At 39.6% G+C, this 21,384-nt stretch overlaps 2 protein-coding genes across 2 annotated transcripts in view; both read left to right on the top strand.

Annotated features, from left to right (window-relative positions):
* The first annotated feature begins 7,833 nt into the window (after positions 1-7,833).
* On the top strand, positions 7,834-9,623 carry adra2db (adrenergic, alpha-2D-, receptor b). Its single transcript, XM_072396438.1, has one exon. It carries the CDS (start codon positions 8,198-8,200, stop codon positions 9,467-9,469), a length of 1,272 nt encoding a protein of 423 aa, XP_072252539.1. The 5' UTR covers positions 7,834-8,197; the 3' UTR covers positions 9,470-9,623.
* Positions 9,624-11,249: 1,626 nt separating this feature from the next.
* Positions 11,250-21,384, top strand: part of arl3l1 (ADP ribosylation factor like GTPase 3, like 1) — a 79,479-nt gene continuing 69,344 nt past the window's right edge. Inside the window, exon 1 of the mRNA XM_072395840.1 lies at positions 11,250-11,264. The gene's annotated coding sequence lies outside the window, so the exon portion shown is untranslated. The remainder of the gene's footprint in view (positions 11,265-21,384) is intronic.

Genomic DNA, 21,384 nt, shown 5'->3' with positions numbered 1-21,384 from the left:
CTGTGAAAAAAAATCAGAGGAAAGTCTTGTTTGTTTGGGACACAAAGGTCAGTAGTCGTGTATTTCTTCTGACCTGCCGAGCCTACAAACAGAAAAAGCAATTCTTGAATAAGGCAGGAGAAGTGTGATCACTAAAAGAAAAGAACATCACAATGGAGCTGTCACATACACAAAAACTTCTATACTTTATCTTACAAGTTTACACATCAACTTTAGTCAAGAAGCCTTGAATCACACATGCAAATATAGGCTCATACATAGTATTTATGTAACCACACAGGGATGGGATTCATTTTGTTGATATGCAGGCTGAATTCCCTGAGGAAAAGTGTTTACTAAAAGCAATCACCTGAAACCTGAGATGAGATTCTTACACACTACCACAGACCATTTATTCCTGGAATGTTACGTAACGCAGCAGTGGGTTTTGTGCACATCCAGCCAAGCAGCCTTCTCAGAAGAAAACAGGAGGGTAAGAGGATTGAGGCAGTTAGGAAAAAACAGGGCCATCAGTTGCCTCTCTATAAGGTTCCCACGAAGGACGTCTCTGTTTTTATCTACAGAGGAGTGCATTGTCACGAGTTTTGGAGCTAAATTATAAAAAATCTCTCATAAAGCCTGGAATAACACTTGTTTCCGTGTAAGTGTGTTCATACGCGAATCAACCCGAGGCCCATTTGTTGCTATAGGAAACCTTATAATTTCTCTGCGCGTCTGAAAGTCCACCTTAAGATCTTTCCCCACTGGGACTTCACACTGTGGGACTGAGACTGAGATGCCAGGTGTCTTGTATAAGATAAAAAACAATCAATTGCTTTTGACGGTTTCAGAGCGAATGTGGGTTAATTAAATTAAAAAACTGGGCTGCACCTACTGTTGTTGCCCCAACCACAACACTCTCATTGGATATCATTTTCTCTAATATTACATTGGATATTTATTTATTTATTTATCATTAAATAAAATAATAATTTTGAGCTACTTGACTAATTTTGAATTTCCCCCACTGGGGAATGAATAAAGTATTTTTATATTCTATTTCTATTTCTATTAGAGTGTTTACCCAGGTGGTTTTTTTTTTCCATCGATGCCAAGCCAGAGAATAACCTCAACTACTGCAGTCTTACAAGCAATTCTATGTAAATAAACAACTACTGAATAGTTCCATTGCTGTTTAAAATGTCTTAAATTGAAAACTGGAAATTAGTTGCTACTCAACCCCCCTCATACCTTACCAGCAAAGGGTCGACCACAAAGCAACTTGGTCATAGAAAAGCCCGGTAGCTTGGTACAAAACCTACTTATATGTTCTGTGATCTTATCCCTCTCTTTGTGGAAGTCTTATTTTCCAAAGGTGGTTTACTCACTGGAGGTAAGTCTAGAAATGTGCTCGCTCCAACAGAGGCAGCGAGAGCAGCTTTCAACAGTAAGAACTTATAAATAGGCAATACAAAATGCACAAAACAAGAGAGTTTGCCCACTCTGGTGATTCAGTGCACTGATATATCTTCAAACATAAAGTAGCTTTTTGCTGCTGTATTATGGTTTAAAATGTGTTGTAAAAATGTGCATTGATGTACATATCTATGTATGTATGGTCATGGTCATGGGTTGTTTTATATTATGTATAACTTCACTGGTGTGGAGACATTAATTTGTGGTCCTTCATCTGGAGGACCCATGTTAAACTGTTTGTTTGCTTTGGGCATCATAAGGCACATATGTCAACAATGTAGATGCACAAAACCATACATACTCCCCCTTGTATTTAGAAAGGAAGGATTTCTGGTGAGAATATCTGTTTCCTATATACTTCAAACTATGGTTGCATATTTTTTTTAGAATAGCAGTTGGAGGATTTTCTCATGCATTTGTAGTTCAACCATTTTTTTAACCTCTGCCATGCTCAGCTGCAGGGAGTGTATAGAGTTGAGAGGATCTGTCACTTTTTCCACGCAGAGATTTTTGCTTTCAACCCGATTGCAGACCACAAAATAAAACAGATTTAATTTTGTGTACTTCTCCAATAAGTGCTTTGGTTTTCATTTCCTTGTGAAATGACTTCTAGTGCAAAGTGCATGTTTGCATGCAAAAGATTAATTAACGGAGAAACATTTTGGTTAAAGATAAGCATGGAAGTCATGAGGGATTGCCACTCTTTGGGAGAATCAAGCATATACATGGCTCAAGGAATATGTGCATTTTCAGCACGCTGTTTTATTCATGTGTTTGCACAGCTTTATGCGTCTGGCTTTATGTTTTCAGTATCTTGGTTAGGGCAGGAAAAGATCATGATTTGGCATAAGATACAGCCTTTTAAAACAAAGTGCCTCTATGTGATGAGGTGGAAGAGACACAAGGGAGAAAAAAGATGACTTCGTGACAGAACTATTGTTCTCAGTGAACGTGTGTTTAATGCATTTGAACAGGCACTCCTTTATCAAGATGAAAGACGCTACAATTGTTAAATTATTCATACCAATGTGACGATGGATGCTCTAAGGGGGTCCAGTGGACCTTCATACTGTATGCACAGAGCTCAGACTGTCTACAAAGCGTTGTATTGCCAGTAAAGAGAGTTATCTGCATAATCATATGTCAGCAGCCAAATAACATATTTTAACAACCCTTCCACCCATGGAGGCTAATCAGAAGTGGCAACCTTTCTTGTTGGTTTCCTGCAAGACTGTACACACACCAACACCTCAGTACCTCAGCAATTACCTCAGAGGGTGAGAGGAAGTGTGTGCGCTGCCGTTCTTTGACAGTGAAATGGTGTTCAACGTGCATGCTAATAATCATTGCTCAGCTAATGAATCATTTCTGGGGTGGTGATTACCCCTAAACCCACATCACTCAAAACAGTACCTGCTGGCTGTGGGACAAGTTGTCAAATGGCTGTGCATGTCTAATGATTGATGAACTGAAGTGTTAAGAGCAATTTGAGCGACTCTGTGAATGCTTGCCCTGCTCCCCAACACTTCTGTGGCTTCAGAGAGCTGCTAATACTCTAAAATGTGACAGTAAATGAATCTGGCATCTGCGTCACTCAGGGGTCACATGTGCCATGAAGATATCCAACATGTAGAATACCAAATAGCTCATTAGCTTCTTCTGCTGGAAGATGGCTTTACTCTCATTTGGGAAATGTTGGGATGACTGGTAGTTAAGATATTTCATTTGTGTTTCTTGACGTGTGAGAAAACCTTTCGCTAAACTCAGTGACTCGTGTCCTTCACTTAGTATAATGACTTCAACAAAACAGGAAGCTACAGCCAGAGTGACAGGATGTTAGGTATTGTATTACAAGGAATGGAACAAAAGGGACACAGTCACAATTATTTTTCATATTTAGATCCCCTTAGATGATAATATGAGTTTGCAGTTATTAGATCAATAGGGTTTGGGCAACTTGTTGTGTTGAGAAATTCATATTGAAGAGAACGCTTGCATATGAAACATTTAGATTTGTGTCTTTGCATGCATACTTTTTTTTTTAGTTGTTTTCAGGTTGGGTGCACAATATACAGTGATGTGAAATGATCATTTTCTATTGTTGAATCATTTCTAAAATTTCATGTGACAGGACATAACAAATCGTCTGGTCCTTAGAGAACCTAAAATTAAGTAAATCCAGCCAGACATGAAAAACATCACACACCAGCTTAGATTTAGCTCATTATTTATAGAGCAATAATGATGATACAGTATTTATAGAGCAAAATCTAAACCATAATGCAGAATCCATGTGTGAAAAGCAAATTCTTACTGCCTGCATAGGACTTTGAAGAGTAAATAGCAGACAAATGCTGCTAATCAAATGTCTCTGTTTGCAGGTGTGACGTATTAAGGTGTCTTTTAACACAGTGCCAAAAATAAAGACGTCAGCAATGGCTTTAGACAAGCACTTGTTGCTGCCCATCAATCTGGGAAAGGTTATAAGATCATTTCTATCTCAAGCAATCTGGAGTCCATCAGGCTACTGTGAGAAAGATGATTCACAATTGGAAAACATTAAAAAGAGTTGCCAGTCTGTTTTCCACCATGGAAACAAGTTTACCCCAAGGTCAGACCATCCAAAGCTCAGAGAAATTGAAAATAAATAAATAAAAAGCAACATCTCAGACTCTACAGGCCTCAGTTGACATGATGAATGTTAATGACAGCTCATTTAGAAAAAGACTGCACAAGTATGGCTTGTTTTGTAACGTGACAGAAGAAAGCCTCTTCTTTCCACAAAGAACATGGCAGCACAGCTTAGGTTTTCAGAGTTGAATCAGAACAAACAACAAGACTTCTACAACAATGTACTGTCACGGACCACAGGACACAGATGCAGGGTCGTTTTCAAGGCAAGAACGTTTATTCGAAATAAACAAGTTGAGGATCTCCAGACACAGCAACACAAGGGGCTGTGAAAATCCTGAAGCACTCTCCTCAATAACTTTGTTGAGGAAAACACAAAAACTCAAAACGCTGAGCTAGAGGTACTGTGAAACCTTACAAGAAACAAAAACCACTCCTAAATGGAGGAAAAAAAACAGGCTATAAACTTACAGTGGGAAAACTATGACTATGGAATAAATTACAAAACAAATATCGCTCTGTAGGAGTATCGCTCAACTACAGGCTCGAGGAAACAAGGCTATGGATTCTGTGCTTCAAAGGCACTAGAGTGAAGAACATGGACAGTTACAACACACTGGCACAAGACAAGGGAGACGCAGACTATTTGAGCACATGAGGAGCCATGGGGAACAGGTGGAAACACTTTGGGAATCAGGGAAGACAATCAGACGCTTGACACAGGAGGAAGGGCAAAGTAACTGAAACGAGAGGAGCAGTTAATATTTCTAAATAAAACAGGAAATGACGAGACAAGACATGCATCAAAACCTAAAACGTGACATGTTCTATGCACAGTTAGACCACAGTGAAGATATTTGGCCATAATGCACACATAATGCACCACATTTGTTGAAAACCAAACACCATATATAAGCACAAAAGCCTCAATTCAACTGTTAAGTACGGTGGTGGAGGGCTGATGATTTGGGCTTGTTTAGCAGCCACAAGACCTTGGTGCCTTGCAGTCATTAAGTCGACCATGAACTCCTCCGTATACCAAAGTATTCTCGACTCAAATGTAAGACTCTCTGTCCGACAGCCAAAGTTTGATTGAAATTGGGTCATGTAAGAGGACAATGAGCCCAAAGAAGCAGCAGTTTACAACAAAATGAACGAAAAAGAAAAGAACCAAAGTGTTGGAATGACCCAAAGTCCAGACTTTAGCCTGATTAAAATGTTTTGGCAAGACCTTAATAGAGCTGTGCAAGAACAAAAATCTGTGAACCTGAATTAACTTCTTAAAAAGAGTTGACCAAATTCCTCCACAACGATGTGAGCGACAGAAAACGATTGCTTCAAGTTATTGCTGCTCAAGCAGGTTCTATAAGCTGTTGAATTGTAGGCTGCACTTTGCAAATCGCTTCTACATTTTATCTTTTTGTCAAATAAATTATAACACAGTTTAATATGTAATTTGACGCTGTTTCGAGGTTGTATTAACCAAATCTTATGACCTTGTGAGGACCAAATTACTTTTTTTATTGTGGTCTGAGATGTAAAACCTTAGAATTGAAAGAATTTCCACTTTCCTTTTCACATGAATGTATGTACTATGCTTTGAACCTGCTGAAAAACATTGACAATGATTAAGGTGTCCTGTTCATTGAGAGGCACTGATGGATATGGATCTAAAAGTGCACAGCAGGAGGTGTCTGTGAACTTTGGCAGCCCGGTAGGGCTACCAATTAGGAGGGCACAGTATTGAAAGCAAAGAAGGCTTCATTTCAGTGATCGAGTGGTCTGCACTTCGGTTTTTTTCAATTAAATTTCAATGCACATTGGTCATGGTCTAACCCCTCTCCCAAGGGAGCCCTGGTCTTGTTTGTAGGCACACTTGCTCTTGCATTATTCATACACTGTGATCTGGAATCATTCTGTTCCAGTCACTGTGAAGGTGAGTGTAATACCTGTTGCTGAGAAACATGCATCTCTTTGCTCATGGAGTTTAGTTATATAGGATGTATGAAGCTTGGTCAGGAAGCCAGACATATAGCCAGGGGATATTTACTGGGATACAAAATGTCAATGATACATATATTTATGTCATAAATAAATATCATAAATATATATATTTATGACATCTGCTGAAAGTCTGTTGGACTGGGATTTGCAGCTCAGCTGAAGCTGTAACTTTCGTATTGTGGATATTTGTGCATTTGTGTTGATCCTTGAGAGTGAGTTACAGTATGTGGAGGCTACTGACTGCAGTGACACAAAAGGGGATGCTGTGGATTTGGTGGAAGAAGTGGAGGAGGATTCAGACTTGGTGTTGAGCTTTCCTCTCTCCTCTCTCTTTCTATGCTCACTCATACAACTACCATGTAAAGACGATAAAGGTCATCTGCAGGGTTACTGTCACTATATATCAGTGGTATGTAGACACTCCCTTAAGGATCTACCTGCTGCATAAATGTGGGACAAACACTGCCCCTGGAAACAAGCGTCCCCTGACACAAACACAGTCTGCACAGTCAGAAAAACACCCTTTGTTTTACATGACTTTATAATCTGGAGGGTTTAGCTATATTATTCATGCATCTCTGACAGAAGATGCATGAATATCTCTTTATTGCTCTTTCTGATTGTTCAAATAGAGCAGTAATATCAAGAATGTTATTCCAAAGCATAGAAGAAATGCACCAAGCCTAAAAGTCTTATCAGCTGTTCTGATGATAATTAAATCCCTCGTTGGCATACATTATATACTAATAATGTATGCTTTCAGAGGATTTGCACTGTACATCAGGACATTTTCAGCACACTTAATCTTAACAGAGGTAAAAACAGAAATCATGCAATAACTCGTTTATTTTCTCTTTACAGATGTTGGCAAACTCTAGCCAAAGCAACAGCAAAATTATTTACCTCATTAGTGAAATGGTTTGTTTTTTGTTAATTCCCCCCCCATGCAAAGTATTACAGACGACTGTTTATGAGAAAAAGAACAAAACTGTCTTAATTCCACTTTCCAAACTAAATCAGTTGCAGTGTATATGAGCAAACACGAGCATATATGTGCAGTACATACACTTGATGATGATCAATTAATAAAGTGCATTTGATCAGCAGCACCTGGCTGCTACTGATCCTCTTACTTCCTATGACGGCTGTAAAGGTGTACTTAGTTTTTTACAAACTGCTTCTGAATTTGGAATCTTGAAGTTTTATTAAATCCAGCTAGTTTAACTGCACATCGGCTTATTCACTAACTAATTAACATTATTTAATTGATGATGTGTAAGTGTAAACTAAACCCATGACATCATTGTTAATAACTCCATAATGTACAACAGCAATTACCTAATTAGATATGAACGACATGGTCTTTTGACTGATAAACTGCACTGTCAAGAAGGCATATAGCTATGGCAGGAATAAATCTTATATTTGATAGTATAAAGTTAATATGGAACATTTTGCTCTCCAAGTCAGACTGCAGGCGTTTTTCTGTGCTAAGCACAAACTGTTGAGGAAAGTCAAACATTTACAAAAATGAGAGTACGAAAACAAACGAATGAAATCAGGGAGGCTCGGCTTGAATAAAAACACCTCCAGTTTCAAAGAAATCTGAAATCCAACTGCCTAAACAAGGACCCACCATCTCGCTCTCCCTCCCCCTGAGTGTACAGAGGGGTTGGTCTTTGCAGTGATATCACTTCACGCCCGTTTCGACATTCATACCACGCGCGTCTTGCGTTCCCTGGTTGTCTCCAAAGAGAAGCAGTTTGCCAAAAGGCAAAAGCAGCATTACGCATGGCAATGTGACATCGTAGGAGCGACTTCGTTTGTGGAGCCCTGTGGACAGACTCTTATTACGTTTGTGGTATATTCGGGACTATATGTGTATGTACCAGAACTTTCTGAAGGACTTTTTTTATGAAGGAATTGCTATATCAGGAGATCATTGTTTGCTGCCTCGGTGCGTCATGTAGGCTGCACTTCGTTTGTTCTGGGCTGTGTTACGCACAGTCTGTCGCCATGCTTTAGCACCGCAGCTCTGTGCTGTTTTTTGGAAAGGAAGAGAGTGCAAAATACCAAAGATGATACAAAAGGACCATTTGCCGGCAGAATGGATTCAACCCAATTAAACCTGCTGGTGGAAAACGTTTCCAATGATGAAAACAACACCGACGCACCACTCGCATTGCCGCACACGGAGGCAGCCACTGCACTCATCATATTGGTGGTAATAGTGATCATTTCTGTGACTATTGTCGGTAATGTGTTAGTGATTGTCGCTGTGCTGACGAGCCGGGCCCTTCGTGCGCCCCAAAATCTTTTCTTGGTCTCTCTGGCATCGGCAGACATTCTGGTGGCCACGCTGGTCATCCCCTTCTCTCTCGTGAATGAGGTAATGGGTTATTGGTACTTCGGAAGCACTTGGTGCGCCTTCTATTTGTCCCTAGATGTGTTGTTTTGCACCTCATCCATCGTGCACCTGTGCGCTATCAGTTTGGACCGCTACTGGTCAGTGACAAAGGCGGTGAGCTACAACCTTAAACGAACACCAAAGCGCATCAAGTCCATGATTGCTGTGGTGTGGATAATATCTGCTATCATCTCCTTTCCTCCTCTACTCATGACCAAACACGATGAACGAGAGTGCCTGCTGAACGATGAGACCTGGTACATACTGTCATCCTGCCTGGTATCATTCTTCGCCCCGGGTCTCATCATGATTCTTGTGTACTGTAAAATCTATAAAGTAGCCAAGCAGCGCTCCTCCACCGTGTTCGTGGCCAAGAACGGCTTGGAGAGGCAACCGTCTCAATCAGAGACGTGTTTTGTCAGGAAGGACCGTTTCGAGGCGGAGAGCCCAAGCAGCCAAAGCACCGGCAGCCAGCAGCAAAGGCAGGGTGAGCTGGATGACATTGACCTGGAGGAGAGCTGCTATTCCTCGGATACGAAACCCCGTCATCATCGCTTCACCAAGCGCAGGAAAGTGGAGGGATCTGACTGTTGCCCGCCACAGAACTGCCGCCTCTCCTGGGCTTCAGCCCGGGCGTTACAGCCCTGCCCGGAGCAGAGGAACCCAGCCGGGCGACAAAAGCTGGCCGCGGCCAACAAAACTAAAGTAGCACAGATGCGAGAGAAACGTTTCACCTTCGTACTGGCGGTGGTGATGGGGGTGTTTGTGCTCTGCTGGTTCCCCTTCTTCTTTACTTACAGCCTCCATGCAATCTGCAGAGACAGCTGCTATATCCCTGGTGCACTTTTCAACCTTTTTTTTTGGATTGGCTACTGCAACAGTTCTGTTAACCCCATCATTTACACTATTTTCAACAGGGATTTCAGGAAAGCCTTCAAGAAAATCATATGCAGAACTTCAAAGCGAACATAAAGTTGTTATTTTTTTTCCCCCTCACACTCATCAGTGGGGGGTTAGAAATGTGTTGTATTCCAGAGTTGTGCCTCCCCATCATTTTAATGTAATTATTATAATGTGGAAAAATAACCCAGTGTTGTGTATACATTTAAATGTCTATGAATAAAACCCATATCGTGGAGTAAAACAAAACAAAAAACATATTTTTAGTCCATTTGATTTGGCAACCTAAAATGTGGTCAATCTGTTTATGCCACCTAAGATATGAGACATTTTAGGTGCACAATATGTCTTTCAGACCTGCATGTCTAAACAAAAACCTTGCTTTGGATCAATTCCACAGCATGCAGGAAGAAAGAGCAGTTTTAGAGTTAAAGTAGCACAAAGCTGGACTCCAGTGCTGGCAGCCGGTTCACAGTGAGTGCTTTGTGTTGAGATAAATAAAAGATTAAACTCCAGCATCTTTAACATATGAGCCACGTGATAAGCAGGCAAGTCTGAGAATGTGTTTCATGGAGAAAAAAGAACAGCACGCTTACTGCCAGGTGCAGAATGTTGCAGGTTGACATAATGCTACTATTGCAGGTATTTCATAAACGTACATGGCTCTTTGCTTGCTGCAAGCCTCTAAGCCATTCCTTTCTTAGTGAACCATCAAACTTATGTAAGAGTTTGATCTCACACCCTCACTCTGCTTCACATTAAAACAATGGCTAGACTCAGGCCTTGCAAGTGCAAAATGAGATGGATGAATTTCCACATTTCATTTCCTCACACCAGCTCAATATTTAGTCAGTAAATATTTAAAAGGTGTGAGGTCACAACTCTCCCATAAAATCCTGTTTCATCATCATGGAACAAGCGTATCTCTCACATTGTAGTCCTGTTTTTCTTTTGTTTCTTTGAGAGATTAAAAGTTTCTGACTGGGTCAAATACATACACATTTTGTTTCCTCCTAACCATCAATAACATCCTCAGAAACAGATGTTGGAGGTAAAGCTAGACTTATATTCCAGAATAGGCTCTACATGGTTTAAAATGAGAACCTAATATCAAGGAGCAAAGCGCCAGACTGTGATCCTCTGCTTTATAAAGCTGTATTATCACAGGAAAAGTCTCATAAATTATTATGCGAACAATTCCCAATCTCCCTAATTGTAAAGCTGTCAAAATAATTCATGTCAGGACAAATCTTCATCTTATGTTGGAAAAAATATTTGGCAATTTATGTTGAGAATGTTGCTAAGTTCACAGAAAGGGCGTTTTGCAGTAAAATATATGACTGAATTTAAACTTGACAGCACTGCTTTTTTCCAACTGCCAAATATATCACAAGGCCTTCATGTAAAGGCCTGTGCTTCTCTGGGAAAATCCTGGGAAGTAAAAGGAGGGTTGACCACATCCATATCAGCCTATTGTCTACATGGGGGTGCTGGAGAAAAATATACTATTTATATCCTCTTAGGAATGTCTTCAAAGCACTCCTACAGCTCACAGGCGCCACGCCAAAGATAATCACCCCATCAGAGAGGTGTCATGCCCGCAAGGACACTTTTTTTTTTTGAGTGAAAAATACACATATTCACAAGGTCATTGTTGAAGTTTGGACAAAGAAAACAGGTCTAAAGGTGGTTGTGTGTTTCCTCTCATCTTGATGTGAACCGCTTTTTTACATGTGAGCAGAGAGAGAAAGTCGAAGAGACGCTGGACTGATGTGAGACAGGAAACTTAATCTCAGAGGGTATCACAAACTCTTGCAACAAATTAAAAGTCTGGGCCGAGTCACACTCACAAGAGACAGAGAAATGTGTGTTTCCAGCTTCATGTTTAGCCGTAGAGAGAAGTGATGTTTATTTGTCTGTGACTTACTGAAGTGTCATCTGTCACATTTATTAACCTGATTTCTCTGGAGGGCACAGTCACCAATTCATGTTTCATTAACCAAGGTGGAAATGCTTACATGAACATTCATTTATAATTTTCTTACCAATACTGATGCTGATTAGTATCTGACGTGAGATGTGACTCCCTTGTTGAATCACACTCCCCAATTCAATTGCCTTTCTCATCATCTGCTCCGTTGCAGCAGGAATGTGAAATCTCTTCAGACGCACTTCCTGAGACACACGTGTAAACCCAGAGCCCTCACCATGTCACAATTTGTTGTCTTCATTTAGATTTGGTGTCATAAAGGTATTTTTCTCACAAGACAAAATGCAAATCTAACTGTTCAGCACTCAAATACCCTCATATACATACACCGGCCAAAAATAAAATATCACACACAGTCACACACTTTGTTGGATAATCTTTAGCTTCAATTACAACATCCTTCACTGTGTTATTGTCCATTTCCACCCAGTGTTGTGTTAATTTTGTAATAATAATGAGAGTGTGATATCGCTGCCATTTTTTTCTAGGACACCAGTCCATGTGGGAAAATTATATCTTAGACCCCTCGAACCACTCTTTCACTTCACTCTTTCAATGCATCCTGACATTGTCATCTTGGAATGCGCATGTGCCATCAGCGACTAAAGAAAATCTATTATAACTCTGATCATTCAATATGTTCAGGTGGTCAGCAGACCTAGTTTTCTGGTCAGGTCTAGGTTCAGACCTATAATGCTGAACCGAGACTTGAGCAACTAAAGCAACCCCTGCTCATAACTCTGCCCCTACAGGCTTGTACAGTAGGCACAAGGCATGATGGCTGCAGCACTTTATCTGCCACTCTATCACTCTGAAACAGGGTGAGAGTGAACTCATCAGTCCACCCTCCCAAGTTTTGATAATGATAATACCTTAATACCTCTATTTCTAGTTTTCTTTTATTTTGCCTTTGCCACTTCTTGATGCAGACCAGTAATGTTACCCACCTGAAAAAGGTTAACACAAGCAAAGGACGTGTTTTCGGACATATTGAGGGCAAACTTGCTAAAACTGAAGCATGTTAATCACTTCTGTACTTTTTCAAAGAGAGGCTCTTACCTTTACACCTAGCTACATCCATGTAGTGACTTTTTTTTTCATTTTCGTATCAATAGCGTATCTTGAATTAATGCTTGTGTTTTGTTGAGCTGAAGTCTTGCTGCCTCTACTTCCATCCACTGAGGTTTTAATCTATCTCTGTCTGCGAACAAAGTCTGAGACTAGATCAAATGAAGTGGCCCTCAACCTCCCAAACTCTCGTCTAAAGGCTCCATCAGAGCTGCAGACCAACTTGACAGTGCTGAACCATTCCCTGGTGCAGGATGATGAAGAAAAAAGTTGTATTTCATGCTTCTTATGTAAGGGTTTGAAAAGGAGTTGAGAGTTAGAGCTGTTTAGGGTCGGCAACATGAGCGAGCCTATTTGCAGCCAGAACTGTCCGAAAGGAGATGGTTATAAACGTTTCTAGATGAGTGCAGCACAGAGGAGACGGACAGAGAGATGAAAGAAGCAGTGTCTACTTGTCGTCTTCTCCATTACTTTATCACCCATTGCAACATCTGGTGCAGGTAATTGCTTTTTTCAATTGTCTCTAACAAGATAAGGGTTGACGGCAACCAAGGCCAAAACTCTCATTTATCCACTTGAGTGTCTGGAGAACAAGAGCCTGTTTGCCATTAGTGTAAATCAACTGGTGTCACTTTGAGGTGGGACTACAATTCGCCATCTCCAAGCTTTTCTGATACGCTTGTTACACAAGCAGCATGTGACTTGAAGTGCCAAGTTTCTAAATTGCAGTAGCAATTTAGGGGTGACAGTCGAATTACTTGGCTCTTACTTTGCTCATGCAGGTCTTCAACACCTGTTGACAGACTGATCCTCCAACTCTGCCCACATCCAGTGTATTGGGCCAGGGTTAGGGTTTAGGAGCAGGCCAAAAGATGAGTTAGGGGTTAGTGGGTGTTGCCTCTTAAGCATTTGATAATAAACTTGGATGTGTGGGGGGTTAGATGGTCTAAGTCCATCCTCTCGTATGTCAGTGAGAAGCTGTTCATAACATGAGAACATTTGAAAGAAATTGCCACTGAAGTATTTTTTTCATCAGTCTGGTAAAAGTAGTGTGAGCTTTCAGGTTAGATACTACATGGTGATGAAATGAAGACACTCCACTCTAAAAATGGGTTAGAGTGGAGTGTCTCACTCCACCCACTAAAAACAGATTTTCTGAACAGAGGGTTTAAAATGGAATGCGGTGCTCCATCTCTGCAGTATTTTGACTAAAGCACATCACTCACTTTTTATCAAAATTGTGTCAACTTGTGAAAAAGGGCTTATTTCTCCTTTAAAACAAAAGGAAATGGAATATCAAAACAAAACAAAAATACAGTTTATACAACTTAATCTGACAAGATGAATGAATTAAAATGTCTTATTTGGACTGTGAGTGACAGCATGTTTCCAGCTTTAACACTTTGAGTAAAAGTACACCTTCCAGTTGTCAGGGAACGGTCGAGAAAGGTAGGACCCAGATATAGTTCTTCAAGTTCAAAAAGGTTTATTCCAAAAGCAAGGCAAGAACAAAAGGCTCGGCTGAGCCGGTTATCAAAAATACTTGAACTGTAAATAATCAAACAAAACAAGACAAGACAAGACTATGGATAACAAGACTATGAATTACAACCGAGAAAAGACTATGAGGCAAGAACCAGACTTGACTATGGCATGAAGGATAAGTGAGGATTCTGCAATGAACATGAACCAACTGGGAGACTAAATACTGAGGAGGGTGATTATTGAGTGAGTGCAGCTGATGACAATGGAACAGGTGACATGAGTGACACTAAGTGACAGGGGGAAAAACATGACCAGAAACCTGAAAAGATGACAAAAGACCTGAAACAAGATTATCAAAACACAAAACTGTGACAGAGCCTGAACGTAACAGTAATCAAAACATAAACTGTGACACCAGTTATCTGAGTCTGAAAAGACAGATAAAACACAGAGCCTTCTTCTCTCTGAACTTCTGATCCCTAAAGGTGCAGCGAGGATACCTGAGCTATGGAATTATGTGAGCTACAAAAGTAGGAGAAAAAGGTAGTTTTTCAAGGAGAAAACTGACAAAGCTCTTTCTCTCTGTTTCTATCATCATTCTTTAAAGGGAAATTTTGAGTTAGTCTGCAGCCTCTGTCTTCATCTTTCTTTAAAGTCATCAAACCTGTGATACGACACTGACAAATGGTCAAATATAAACAGTGAATTCTTCTTCTAGAGAAAATAAACCATCTAGTTTTTCTAATAAATGCCCAAAAGAACCCTCCAAGGAGGGTTCCACATAAAAAAAGAGCATCTTGTATGTTTATGAAAGGCCTAAAGTCGGTGCATCAAATGTTAGATAAATAACTGTCCTGGCACAGGAGGATGGAGATCTATTTGAACAGCAGGAGGGCCGACTTATTACAGAGAGAATAAAACATGAGTTCTCAGATATGTCCGGCTCCCAGGCAACGGCAGCTGTATATTTGCTTGAAAAATATTTCTTTGTCTTACAACGAACCGCAACCAGGATTTGAACATAGAGTTCTCTTTTCAGCCTGAAGGAACGCAGTCACAACATCAGCATGTCATGAAACACTGAAGAATGTTTAACTGTTTTTATAATCTGTTTAGTTGTTGGCTTACAATGAGACAAAATTGATTCAAGTCATATTGCACTGGTAACGGTATAGAGGAAGATGCTATTTCATTAGATTTAATGTGTCATAGTAATGGAGATGTATGTGCCAGCAAGAAGATGCCAGGAAATAATGGAAACACTTTCATGCATAATTAAGATTAAGATTACACTTACTTCTGTAAGGTATACACAAGTACTTAGAATGTTCAGCCTTGGCTATTCAGAAGGCAGAAGGTTCCCTTTCTTTCCAACATCAGCAATGTACTGCTATGTTTTTTTTCACAACTTAGCAAGTTTGCATGTGTGGGTAAGGAAGAGTGGCAACAACAGATCTGACACCCACTGGGTTGCTTAGTTATTTTTCTTTAATCTATTTTATTGTTTTTTTTTAAATTGTCCTTTTATTGCAAATCCCATCGTAAAAATGAGCTCAACACAGAAACTTAAAGTTAAAGTCAAATTTATTCATAAAGCATATTTACAAATAACAGCCCGTTGACCAAAGAGCTGCATGTTAAACAGCAAATTGACATAGAAGACAAAAACTTCCACAAAAGTTCAAAGTAATAAATCAAAGCAACAAAATAGGTGGAAATATATAAAGAGAACTAAACCCCAATATGGAATGAAAGCCAAGAAATTAAAGTGTGTGTGACACTAAGATTTAAAAAACATTAAGTGTTGAGGCCTGCAGAACATGCAGGGGCAGTTGGTTCCATCGGCCTGGTCTCTACTGTGAGCCGGTGTTGTTCTCAGAACAACTAAAAGCAATTGATCAGTATATCTGAATGATTTGAAAGGCACATATGGTTGTAAGAATTCAGAAAGATAAAAAGGAGCCAGCCCATTTAGTAACTTGTAAGTCAACAATAAAACAATATTGATATCAATCCTAAAACAGACGGGGAGCCAGTGATGGGAAGCTAGTGCCAGGGAGATGTGTTCACTACTGAATTTATCAGTTTTTCCAGTTTAAAAAGTGTAAATTATCACCCAGATGCAAATCAGAGGCACTGCAGGCACCACTGGGCCCAAAAATCCTGATTTTGATTTTCAGTTTTGTCCTCGTCAGAACTGGAAAAGTTCAAGGCCACCCGAGCTATTATTTCTGAGAGACACTTTGGTTTCACTGAAACAAAGCTGTCGCATTTCAATGGCATTAGAATAACTGTGACATAAGATACCGCTTTTTACAGTTTTTTAAACGTCTTTTCGCTCTGATCTGTCTTTAAACATTTTTTCACCACAATATGTAGATCAGAAGATTCAAAGATTAAATTTTGCAGCTGAGTCGGCATTAACTGAAGCCTATAAAACCACGTAAAGCAGAAAAATTGATTTATTTTGGATGTCTCTCACCATCTCGGCTAGAGGATATTAATCTGAGTACGCTCTAATACCTCCCATGTTCCTGTGGTAAGACAGATAAGTGGGATGATGATAAGTGCTGCTGGACCATACTGCTTTCCTCCTTTCATTCATTTCTATATTTATGCGTTAACACATACAAAACACTCACCTTTTGCACTCTCTGATGTGTTTGTCGCTTTCAAGCACTGTCGCATATACCATTAAAGGACACCTATGACATGCGATCCATGAGAACTTTGATCTAAAAACAGGAAATAGGCAGATTTTGCCATTATGCCATTAAGGTGTGTCCCTACTGCTCAGGAAGGGAACCAAGTATAACATTACCGGATTTTATTAGAGCAGTGTTCCTCGATTACGGTCCTCGGGGGCCATGGTCTGTATAATCTTTATGTTGTCCTGCTCAGATACATGTGACTCAGATGAAATGGCTGTCCTCAACAGCTTGTCCTCGAGTTCTGCACATGCCTGTTGATGACCCATTAGTCCGACGCATGTGTGATGAGGCAGGGAAGCTCTAAATATGCTGGGCTGTGTTGTCCGAGGACCAGAGTCGAGGAACTCTGTGTTATTAGTATGAAGGATCCCCTTTTGAACTAAACTACGCAAATTTCTACAGAAATTATGTTGGGATTGTTGAGTCTGTCCCTTGCCTCTTGTTAACTGTTAAAAAGGTTACGGTAAACCTATCAAAGTGTGTGTGAATGGCACAGAGATAAGAAAAGCTGTTGATTATTATAATGCAACCCATTATTTTTTTAGATTACAGTCATTCATTGAAAAAATCAACCACTTGTTTTTACTCCAGATGATGTCAGAAGAATCCCAACGCTGATAGGAGTTGGATAGGAGATGTTTGCTTTGAATCGTGTAAAATCTGATCTATTTGTATCGTTTCAGTCGCTTTAATTAATAACACTGTCCTTAACTTCATGTTTGCTCCAAACTCACTATAAGTCTGCTGGCTATGAGAGTTACACTGTGAAAGAGAAGGAAAACATTTTCCCTAAAAAATGGTGCCCATAGAATAAATGGGCGCTTTGGGAATTTTTAAAATAAATTTATTTTTCAATATCCCCCGTGTCTCGGTTTGATTTCAGTTAAGGACATTTAACACATTGCCCAAATAACTGTAACCTGACTGAACACACCGAGTACGCATTGACAGGGATGAAACTGCCATTCAGATGGAAAAAATACTCAACCAAGTGATAGATTATATGCCAACGCACATTCATGTATATGCTATTTTTTTTATTCAATAACTTGATGATTATTCTGACAACATTACAATGTTTTTCATAATTATCAACTGAAGTCATAGCTGTCGTCACACCAATGAGCTAATCGTTTTGTCATTTGAACTGAGTTTCTATGTTAAATGGTTTAGTTAGCAGACAAAATATGTGTATAATTCCATATCATAATATATGAATAATAAAAATACCAACAACACCCAAGTTAATAGAATTAGTCTACTGTCACAATAACCTTTTCTTTTTCAGCCTTTTGGAGGATTGTTCCTCGTAGATTTGCAAAAGCTTTGTTTTTAAATGATCAACTGCTGTTATCTTCAGTATTCAAGTGCAAAGAGCTCTGGTTCTGACCCAAGCAACAGAATGACCATGCAGTGTTTGCACTCAAGAGAGAACTGTGATAAGATGTTATGATAAAGAGAGTCCGATTACTAGCCTGGAAAACCCCACACGTCCAAAAATTATGCTCAGGTATCCAACACATCAAAAACTGACCCAGTTGTTTCTGACCAAGCATCAGTAAGGCCTGTGTAATGAGTTGGGAGTGAGAACAGGTTATTGATATCGGTGTATGATATGCTTGGCTATCATAATAATACAGCTGTATAGTAATTCACTTAGATATTAAATAGTTATCCCTTAAGCCCAACGAACAGCCACAGAGACTGAAGCTAAAATTCTTCCTTTTTTTAATGTGTTTTCTTGTTGTTTCTGTTACTTATACACGTGTCAGTGCACCGATGAAAACAGCACAGAGGACCACATGCTGCATTTGCTCTGGGTCCAGATTTCTGTGCTATACAACCGCAAAGTAGGCTCATGTTAGGAAATGAGATATTTTCCTCCACAACAATGACAAGCTCTATCACAAGTTTCCAAGTGTTATGAGAGTTCTCTTTTGTCCTAAAACATTTAGCATACAGCAATCCAAGAAATGTCTTGCTGCAATCATCTGGAACCTATTAGAATGCTTGTGCAGCTCCACAGCCCTGCTTATCCCAGAGATGGTTTTTGTTTGTTTAAGCCACAGCTGAGAAAAGCTTTTATTTATTTTTTTTTACATTAAAGAAATGAAAGAAACAAGAGAAAATCTATTGGTTTTAAATCTGTGCTGAACAATATTTCTACTATAATGAGCAAGCGACTAACTCACAGAGAATTTGCGTGACTCAACTCAGCATTTCTTAACTCATTTTGCTTTCTAAGAAATATAACAGCAGACAATTTTACGAGTGTGACGCACTGGTGAACACAGACGAGTGCTCATAGCTGCTAAAGAGCCAGATATTTCCCCAAGGAGACAATACCATAACAGAGCAAGTAGGCGAATAAATATTGGTCTTTAGAGTCATCACACGATCAGGAACACGACTCCGAAAGAAAAATGATGTTGATTCTTAACTGTTGTGTAAAGAAGAAACTGTTTTCTAACACTGTATCAAATCCATGGAATGATAATGCCTTTGTTATCTTTGCAGTTTATGCGTTGCCCAACAGGAGTCAATAAATAAATGATTACAGAATTTTATGTTTGCTCAAATTCATTCAGTAACACTGCATAGTGAAATAAACGTGTAAACAAATGATATTCTGTGAGGCAGCTACAATAATTAACAATAATTAGAATACAAATACAACATGCTACCTAACTAATTCTGTTTGTCATTATCGTTTTTTGATATGGGCTCAAGTTAAATTAGCGAATGAACTCTGAGCTGAGAACAAGACGGATGGTACCTCGCTTCTTAAATAATGTTACATCTACACAGATTTCCACCACAGGATATTGTCAGTTTTTAATGCAGTGCTGACTGAGGCTCTGAGGATCTTTGAAATGTACTCATTTCTTAGTTGGCCACACCGTCTACATCTTGAACATGGTCTCATGACATACAGTACTGATGAATACCAAGTCAAGTCAAATGTCTTCTCATGAATTGTACTGTGAAAAGATAATACTGCCCCGTACTTTTACCCTAACCTTATGGCAGGTCATTTCAACGACATAACGTGACAAGTACAAAGCTTAAAATGCATGCAAATGACGAACAAATTACTCCTGAAATGGCTTGTTGCTCATATATAACAACATGGGAACAAGTTGCCATCTTCTCATCCTGTCTTTAGTCAAAAGGAGTAGTTTCTCAGCTGAATTTGTCTCATTGTATTATTTTCAAATAGACGTGATTTAGATGATTTGGTCTTTGATCACATGTTATAGAAAAGCCCAGTCTCATTAGAAAATAGTTGTAGATATGTCCAGTGCGCAATAGTGTCACATTTCTTTATTGTAGATTAAGAGATGGTCTTTGTGACGGGTAGTATTCATATGAAATTATGGAAAATCTAATCTGTGTATAGTCCAATATGTAAGTATGCAGATTTTGGAACTGTCAAATTATGTATTTTGTAACATGTAGACATTACATCAAAGCTAACTCACTGTTTGCAAGTGAAAGTGCCCGTCGGAAAGGAAGTCACAAACTAGCAATCTCTTGCATGATAGTCTTTGTATTACACTGAGTTCTACAGAGCAAATAAAGATTTCTTTTAGACATAGTGTGAGGTTTTTGTTTTAAATTGAAAAAAGCTGATAACGGGTTGGCAAAAAAACATCTGTTTTCTTTTAAAAAGAAACACGTTTTGCTTCTTTTTTTTTATCTTTAAGAAAGACTGTAAATAATGAAAAGGATGATGAAAGCCCAGCTGAGCTGACAGGAAGTGAAGGAAGATGTGGGAAAAGGCTGGAGGAAAGCTGTCATGGTCCTGACCTCAGCCTCTTTGACAGTGAGCTGAATGCAGCTTCAATGACGCCTTACTCACACTCCACAGGATAATCACCCAGCAGAGAATTTGTTGTCAGACTTCTACTCCATATATGCGTTTTTAATCATGCCTATGGACGTCTGATAGGGAAGTTAATGCTGGTAAAATCACAAAACGACGACTTGAGCGTGGCTCCCACCTGTCGCCCCCTGAGGGGCAGAAAATCCATTGGGTCACACACACACACACAATCTTCTCACAGGCCTGCAACCTGTCCACAACCAGCTGAGGTCGGGAAGGAGAGAGTCAGTTTGTTTTCCATCCTGACCTGCTTTTTATCTCGTTCCTCGACTCTAAGGTTTTTTTTTTTTTGCTAACTCTCGCGGTTAGCTCTTCCAATCACCCATGGAGATGGTGTTTCAAAGAGTAGGAAACCTCCTAAGGACAACAGGAAGTAATAACTCAAAGCAAGAAGCTGATTGAAGGCGACTGCTGAAGAGAGAACAGCTGTGCGGGATAGTGGCCCCTCGTACGTAATGGAGAGTCACAATTCCACTGTGGCATCAAGCTAAAGGCAGTGGACAAATACAGGAGTAATGAAACATTAGCTGATGGCACCCTAAGGAAATAGTCCCGCAGAGAGAACAACACAAACTAGTACAAACAAGGAGAATGTTTATTTTCATGACTGTTGACCCCCTTCAACTGCTTCTATTTGCCATCATCTCTCCTTGCTTATGACTTTTTTTTGCTTTCTTTACAAAATAGCGTTTAGATTTGAGGATCACTTCACTGTATTGGCAGGGTCACATGTGGAATTTATTGTGTGCAACCACTTGTGTGATGTGTGAAAAAAGAGGAAGATAGAGTTAGTTATACATGCATTTTACGCTCAAAGTTATGTCATCTCAAGCTTCATCTCACTCTT

Source organism: Leuresthes tenuis, unplaced genomic scaffold, assembly GCF_036924035.1.
Source record: "Leuresthes tenuis unplaced genomic scaffold, fLeuTen1.0.hap1 SCAF_11, whole genome shotgun sequence".
In the NCBI taxonomy this organism is placed as follows: domain Eukaryota; kingdom Metazoa; phylum Chordata; class Actinopteri; order Atheriniformes; family Atherinopsidae; genus Leuresthes; species Leuresthes tenuis.
Note: the sequence above shows the minus strand (reverse complement) of the source record. Positions and strands in the feature narration are given on the sequence as shown.

Coding starts and splice junctions, on each gene's coding strand:
- adra2db (XM_072396438.1), top strand. CDS start 8,198: ATGGATTCAACCCAATTAAACCTGCTGGTGGAAAACGTTTCCAATGAT.